General features: G+C 42.2%; 1 protein-coding gene across 1 annotated transcript in view; it reads right to left on the bottom strand.

Moving 5' to 3' along the window:
• Window positions 1–4,854: 4,854 nt before the first annotated feature.
• alg8 (ALG8 alpha-1,3-glucosyltransferase) overlaps window positions 4,855–7,878 on the bottom strand; it is a 25,168-nt gene continuing 22,144 nt past the window's right edge. The window contains exons 12-13 of the mRNA XM_041800550.1: window positions 6,956–7,034; window positions 4,855–5,826 (exon numbers count right to left, since the gene is read on the bottom strand). Of these exons, the coding sequence (XP_041656484.1) occupies window positions 5,601–5,826; window positions 6,956–7,034 (305 nt within the window). The 3' untranslated portion in view covers window positions 4,855–5,600. The remainder of the gene's footprint in view (window positions 5,827–6,955; window positions 7,035–7,878) is intronic.

Here is a 7,878-nt window from a genome sequence, read left to right as displayed (position 1 = left end):
TGAAATGTTCCTTACTGCTCAATACTGCGGGTTTTTAAATGAAACAGTCGTCATTATTGGATTGAAAAAGCAGCAGAAGCTGCAGTCAGAGTGAGGGAAAGAACCTCGAACTTCTCAGATCCTGTTGTTGTCTCAGACAGATTGAACACGTGCGCCACTATTCTTATTTTTACTGCAATCAGATCAAATTTTCTCATCTGATATTGAGATGACCTGAGTTTCTCACTCATTTTCTACACTTGTTTCCTGTTGGAACCGTCTCCTTAATGTTGTCGCAGATGTAATATGGCATCCAAACCCAATCAGCATCACCTGATTGTCAGTATTTTTGGTACTAAGCATTTTAAACAGTTTAATCTGTCACTTTGCTGATCAACTGGAAGCACAAAGCACCAAAGCTTTGAAATACTGCAGACTTTCAGTCATTTTAACTCAAAGCTGCTGTGAGTGAAAGAGAGAGCACTGTCTGAACTTCAGAAATACATAGCCGTAGATCAGACAACATGCAGGAGATCTTCTGCAGGTTTTGGTGTCTAAAAATAAGAAGGTAGGTATCAGTGCTGTTTATTTCCTAGAATCACATCTACAGTAAAGTTAGACTCTATCGTGATAGTCCTACAGCAGGCACTTAATTCCACTTTCCTTTTCTGCCTCTTCCCGCTGAGCGGGGCCGTTTAATCCAGACTAAAATAATCTGGCACCAGGCCACAGATACACTGAGGTCAAAGCAGGCCGCCTAGAGCCGGGTTTGATTAACAAATGAAAGTTTTATTTTAACACTTGGTTTTATTTTGAAGGAATGTACGGGATTGTTTAAACCTCTGATTAACTTCCTTTTTTTGGGCTGATCCTTAAAGCTTCATGTGGGCAGACGATGGTCTGATATCTGACGGCAGTATCAGCCAATCATATGCCGGCACATATAAAATCCTGTCAGCTGACGTGATCTGCTGTATTCTGCTGGTAAACTAAAGGTACAATGTGTAAAATTTGGCATTTTAGCGGACACCATTTACAGCAGTGATGAGGTGAGGGTTTATTCATTCATTTGTGTAACCATTATTTTTATAGGTCATAGGTCAGTCTTCTTCTCCACCTGCCTTCCAGGTAGCTTTCAGGACCGGCGGGCAGGTTCGTATTTAAAAATCGCAATTCGCTCTTTCTGTCCCCAAAACGTTGCCGTAGACAACATGGTGGTTTGTTATGTCAGCCTCCGTGAGGGCGACCCACGGTAAAGTAAATTTAAAAAGCTTTTTTCTAATTTTGTGAAAATGAAAGTTTAAAGGGGATGACTGTGCACTGATTTTAACATCCTTCACATAGATATATAAACATTATATCCCATGTACACTGTTTCTGTTCGGCGAAATGCAGCCAAATTTTACACACTGGACCTTTAAAATCATGGTTTTATTTACGCCCTCCAGCCTCCTGCAGCTCTGGTCAGAGATTTCAGCTCAGTCATAAGGACACTGGAGGACGGCTGTTAGGAAGAACAGTGATGTCAGGTTAACACGAGGACGCCATCTTGGTATCTAAACGCCCTAAACAGCTGATTCATCCAAGGTAAAAAAGACCCATAATTTGCTTCATTTTGATGCTTAATCTGTGGGTTTTTATTTCATTCAGCTCTCTCACAGCGTTAGCTATCGCTAGATCTGTGCGTTTGGTCTCTTGTTTTGAAATGATCCGAGTGTTGAGAACATTTTTATTTTTATACGCTTGATGTGTGAGACGAGATCACGGAGGGGGGAACACGTCTGTAGGCTCGATGGTTAGTGGTACCGTCTGATCTGCTCTGCAGGTTAGCATCAATGCTAACGGCTCCTATAGTGCAATAGAGATTTTTACAGTGCAGATGTGTCCTGTAAAACACAGTAAGTTCATTCTAACTGATCATGTTTGTGTTGCCTTATCAATAAAGTTTTTAAGCAAATTGTGTGTCTTCATTGTTTTATTTTAAAAGGCCCTTTTATGGACTGTAAATCCGGGGGCGTGTCCAGAGGGGTGTGGCTGTTTGCCTGACTTGAATGCAAATAATATTATTATTTTTAGACGAGGCACTAGTTCTGTCAATTATTTTAAAAACCCTAATTAAAGGCTTTTTAAATCAGATCATGTGAATTAATTTAGTTTTCTCATCTTGATTATTTATCATGTTTCTCTGTTTTCAGATAAATTAATGTTTTTTTTACCTTGGCATGTTTGGGCCGTCGTCTGCAGTCACCTGACCGCTGTGACATCCTAATCAGCTGTTCTTCTCAGGTGTGGTCCACCTGACGGCCCTGATGGCTTTGTAAATCCATTTATCAGCTACATATACAGGACATATGGAAAGTATTCTGTTTCATCCTGATGCTACAGTCATTTAAATTCATTTTTATTCTAATTAAACAATACTCAGAGCCCTATCATGAGAAAGATAAAACAGAATTTTAGACGTTTTTGTAGATTTATAAACCACTAAGAGCTCCTTTAATATCCTAACTAATTTGTCCCTAATGACAACAAATGCCCACTTCCTAAAACTGCTGAAAAATAAAATATATTATTATTTTTCCACTTTAAATTAATCAAATCTTTAAAACTACTGCAGCATGAAAATTACATTTCAAATATTAATTATATTTTGGGGATTTTGACCCTTTAAAGGCCAATATGTTCACACAACTCCACAATTTTAATGTCAGTAAGGTTCACTTGCAGAAAACACTATAAAGTTTGAAATTCTGCAGTATGCTTTGAATGCAAAAAAGTAGCTCCATCTGGTGGACAAATATGAAAATACAAATTTGAAGGCTAGTAGTCCAAAATGGCATCTTAAAGGGGACATATTTTACTGTTTTAAGACAAGTTTATTTTGGTCCCAGAGGTCCCCAAAACACGCCTGTGAGGTTTGTTGGTGTAAAAATACTCCAGTATTGATGTCTGCTTGTCTAAAGACCCCGTCTGTTTCAGCCCTGCTCAGAACCAGCCGTTTCTGTGTCTGTGGCTTGACATGTTAATGAGCTGTCTGACTCCGCCCCTCTCAGGAGAGGAGGGTGGAACTTTCTTCCAAGCGGGGAGGGCCAAACTAAACCTGGGGGCAGGGCTACCTCCCCACATGACATCATAAAGCCTGATTTATGCTTCTGTGTCGCGTCGACGGCGTAACTACGCGTAGCCCTCTGCGTCGACGCGGACCCCTACGCCATAGCCTGGTGTGCACCTCGAAAAAATCCTAACTACGCTGTGGCAACGCAGACCACAAGGGCTGTGATTGTTCTGTTCAAAACGTCATTTCTTCATCCAGGACCCTCAGTGGGTGAACCAGTGTGGTAAATTCATCCGTTCTCAGCCTCGACTGGTTTAGTGGTCCTACAGACCAACTCCACAAACGCCTTCGCTGTCGCCTGCGCTTCAACATTTGCAACAAAAGAATTTGTTTGTAAATATCGATGAGCTCCAACTCCAAACACACCCGCTCCACCTCGGTCACCATTGTTTACTGTGACTGAAAGATAAACAAGGACTCGGATGTGACCCCTCTGAAACAACACACACACACAGCCACACCCTCCTAGCGGCATGGCGATGAATTGCAGAGCGACGCATTCCCTCGACGCAGAACTTCAAATGGTCAATGATGGCATCCCGACACAGAAGCATAAATCAGGCTTAAGGGAAAAATCTGAGAACGGCTTGTTTCAGCACACATTTTCTGAATGGTGGAAAAGGGGAGGGGGTGGTTGTGGACAGGCAAAGGGCACACATTTATGCTTGAAAAGACTGAAAAAGTGATTTTCAATAGTTTTACATGGGGCGTTTTTTTGTCCTTAGGAAGAAATGTGTCAGTTTTGATCTAACTTAGCCTAAAATGGCTAATTTAAGGAACTGAGACTACACTTGTAAGCTGAAGATCCTCTGGTAAATTTGAGCTATATTTGTCCAACACAGCCAAAATAGCTTGAAAATAAAAATCAGTATGGCACAAAAAGTCCCGTAAGGGTTAGAAATGAAAACTTGAATATCACATTGACATCAGTATTCAGATGTAAATGTAGCTCAGGTTCCTCCAGGTCTCTGATCTTTGCTGAGATGTTTCTACACCTTCACTGGAGTCCACCTGTGCTAAATTAACCTGATTGGACATGATTCTAAAGGCCACACCTCTCTGTAGAAGGCCTCACTGCTGACAATGATATCAGTGCTGAAACCCAGGGTCAAAGGTCAAAGGAGCTGCAGAGCTCAGAGACGGGACTGTTGACAGGTACAGATCTGGGGAAGACTACAGAAATATTTCTGCTGCTCTGAAGGTTACCAAGAGAACAGTGGCCTCCAGAACTCTCACATGCTTCTCAGGTCTGAGGTGTGTTCATTTAGAGCAGGTATGTCTCCAGACACAACATCCTCACACAAATATAGTTAAATCTAGATTTATTCATGTAAAACGTACAAAAAAAACAACAAAATCCACATTTCTTCACATCTTTTTCTATTTTGGTCCATGTATGCTGCAGGTGTGTCTCGGTCTTAGATATCATAGCACAGATGTGTCACAGGTGTGCCACAGGTGTGTCACAGGTGTGTCTGGGTCTTAGATATCATAGCACAGATGTGTCACAGGTGTGCCACAGGTGTGTCACAGGTGTGTCTGGGTCTTAGATATCATAGCACAGGTGTGTCACAGGTGTGTCTGGGTCTTAGATATCATAGCACAGGTGTGTCACAGGTGTGTCACAGGTGTGTCTGGGTCTTAGATATCATAGCACAGGTGTGTCACAGGTGTGTCACAGGTGTGTCTGGGTCTTAGATATCATAGCACAGGTGTGTCTCAGGTGTGTCACAGGTGTGTCTGGGTCTTAGATATCATAGCACAGGTGTGCCACAGGTGTGTCACAGGTGTGTCTGGGTCTTAGATATCATAGCACAGGTGTGTCTCAGGTGTGTCACAGGTGTGTCTGGGTCTTAGATATCATAGCACAGGTGTGTCACAGGTGTGTCACAGGTGTGTCTGGGTCTTAGATATCATAGCACAGGTGTGTCTCAGGTGTGTCACAGGTGTGTCTGGGTCTTAGATATCATAGCACAGGTGTGCCACAGGTGTGTCACAGGTGTGTCACAGGTGTGCAACAGGTGTGCCACAGGTGTGTCTGAGTCTTATATGTCATAGCACAGGTGTGTCTCAGGTGTGTCACAGGTGTGTCACAGGTGTGCCACAGGTGTGCCACAGGTGTGCCACAGGTGTGCCACAGGTGTGTCTGAGTCTTATATGTCATAGCACAGGTGTGCCACAGGTGTGTCACAGGTGTGTCACAGGTGTGCCACAGGTGTGCCACAGGTGTGTCTGAGTCTTATATGTCATAGCACAGGTGTGTCTCAGGTGTGTCACAGGTGTGTCTGAGTCTTATATGTCATAGCACAGGTGTGTCTCAGGTGTGTCACAGGTGTGTCTGGGTCTTAGATATCATAGCACAGGTGTGCCACAGGTGTGTCACAGGTGTGTCACAGGTGTGCCACAGGTGTGTCTGAGTCTTATATGTCATAGCACAGGTGTGCCACATGTGTGTCACAGGTATGTTTGGTGGTCTGACCTCTCAGGTAAGGGACAGGACGGCGGTTCAGGACTGTTTGGGCTTCTCCTCCTCCCTCAGCAGGCTGACATAAAGTCGCAGGAAGGAGTAACAAACACCCACAGCGCAGTACACCGATGTCGCCAGCAGGGGGAGGAAGGGCAGTTTCTGTTGCCATGGTGACAGAGGAAAAACAAACTCACAGGCGATGGCGAGGGGGATCAGACCCAGCAGGTAGAAGGACTCTAGAGGATGGAGGAGAGAGCCTGGACCGCTGAGAGGAGAGGGAGGAAGAGATCAGATTAACAAAGACATAAAAAACAGATCCAAACAAAGCACTCTGGGTAATGGAGTCTTTGTGGAATTCAGTAATTTAACATGTCATTTATTTAGAAAAGAGTTTCTGACCGACAAAGTACGGTATTGATGTTCCTGAAATAATCGACTCCAGCCTTAAGCGCATTAGTCTGACTCTAAAAGATCCTCCTCCTTTGTTTTATTGTGTTTCCTCCTCAGACTTTCAACATAAGTTTCCAGTTTAAAGTTTCACTTTGAAAGCTGAGTGACTTCCTCACACAGCAGCTAACACTTTTAGTTTTCTTGTTTTCCTTCAGCCAACAGTCAAAGGTCAGGTATTTTGGGTTTAATGCTAATATGTATTGAGCTAATAGACTGATCAGCCTGCTGTTTATGTGTTTTTCTTCTATGCTAGTCAGCGATTCTCTGCTCTGTAGTGGTACCGACGACAGAGACAGCGATGTCTCCTCCTCCCTAAAAGTCTTTCTTAACGTCCCCAGTCGACCTATGGATGTTTTCCCGATTCACTTTAAAACCCACAAAGCATGCTGCCTGGACCTTATTTACAATGATTTGTAGTGCAGTTCTCACCAACAGTTGTAATGATATTCAAAACTGAACCACCATGATAACCCTGGAGAAATGTTATCACAGTTATTTTCCACGCCGATGAAATCCGCAGGGGTTATGTAAAGGGTTCCGTATCTCTGTTTGTTCGTTTGTTTGTATGTGTACAAAATAACTCCAGAACGGAAAGTCGGATCGTCACCAAAGTTTCAGGGAATATTGGGATAGCGACAGGGAAGAATCGATTACATTTTGGTGATGATCCGCGCACCCCTTCAGTTTTTCTCAGACTTCGAAATTTTGAACACCATAGTAATCAATGGGAGCGTGAGTTCCTCGGTGGCGCTGCTTAGGCGTGGGTCTGCCGCCTCAGACGGCCATTCTGGTTAAAACTAGAAACGGTTTCATCTCTAGTACAGCCTAGTACAGGAGGAAGGAATCTGGGCAGTTTTCAGCCAATCTTTGAAGGTCAAAATTATCAGGACTTTATTTAAAACCATCAGAAGTTTGGTCTGCAGAGATTACAGTCATTTGTTTACCTGCTTTTGTGAAGTTTCCTCAGAGCGGTGAAGGAGTAGATCACAAACATCAGCATCAGAGCAACTTTGATGGGCAACTCTGCAACAAAACAAAAACAAAAGTGGCCAGACAATGGGATAAAAGCGGCAAAAACTAGTGAACATGTCAAAAAGGTGGCAATAATGGGTGACCAGCGGCAAAAAAGTATTTAAAATAGTTTAAAAGTGATGAAAAATATGGCAAAATAGGGTAAAAAAAAAAGGTGGCAAAAATTGATGAAAATTGGCATTATGTGGCAAAATGGGTTAAAAGTAGCAAAGTGGGAAAATATGATTAAAAGTTGCAAACAATTGGTAAATAACAAAACAATTGGTGACCAGCAGCAAAAATGTTAGTAAAAATGGGTTAAAAGTGATGAAAAAGATGGCAAAATAGGGCAAAAAGTGTACAAAGGCAAGAAAATGGGTGACAATTTGCAAAATGTGGCAAAAATGGGTTAAAAGTAGTAAAAAAGTGGAAAAAAATACTTAAAGTTACCAACAATTGGTAAAAAGAGGTTCAAAGTGATGAAAAATATGGCAAAAATGGGAAGAAACGTGGCCAAACAAAGGCAAAAATAGGCAAAATTGGCACAATGTTGCAATAATGGGTTCAAAGTTGCAAAAAGGTGGTAAAAAGGGATTAAAAGTGATGAAAAATTTGCCAAAAAAAGGCCCAACTCTAGCAAAATTGGCAAAAAAAGTGGCCAGACAATGGGTTAAAAGTGGCAAAAACTAGTGAAAATTTCAAAAAGGTGGCAATAATGGGTGACCAGTGGCAAAAATGTTGGTAAAAATGGGTTAAAAGTGATGAAAAATATGGCAAAATGGGGCAAAAATTTGGACAAACAAAGGCAATAAATGGGTAAAATTGGCATAAAGTGGCCAAACAATGGGTTTACAGT

This window comes from Cheilinus undulatus, linkage group 12 (assembly GCF_018320785.1).
Source record: "Cheilinus undulatus linkage group 12, ASM1832078v1, whole genome shotgun sequence".
NCBI classification, from domain to species: Eukaryota; Metazoa; Chordata; class Actinopteri; order Labriformes; family Labridae; genus Cheilinus; species Cheilinus undulatus.
Note: the sequence above shows the minus strand (reverse complement) of the source record. Positions and strands in the feature narration are given on the sequence as shown.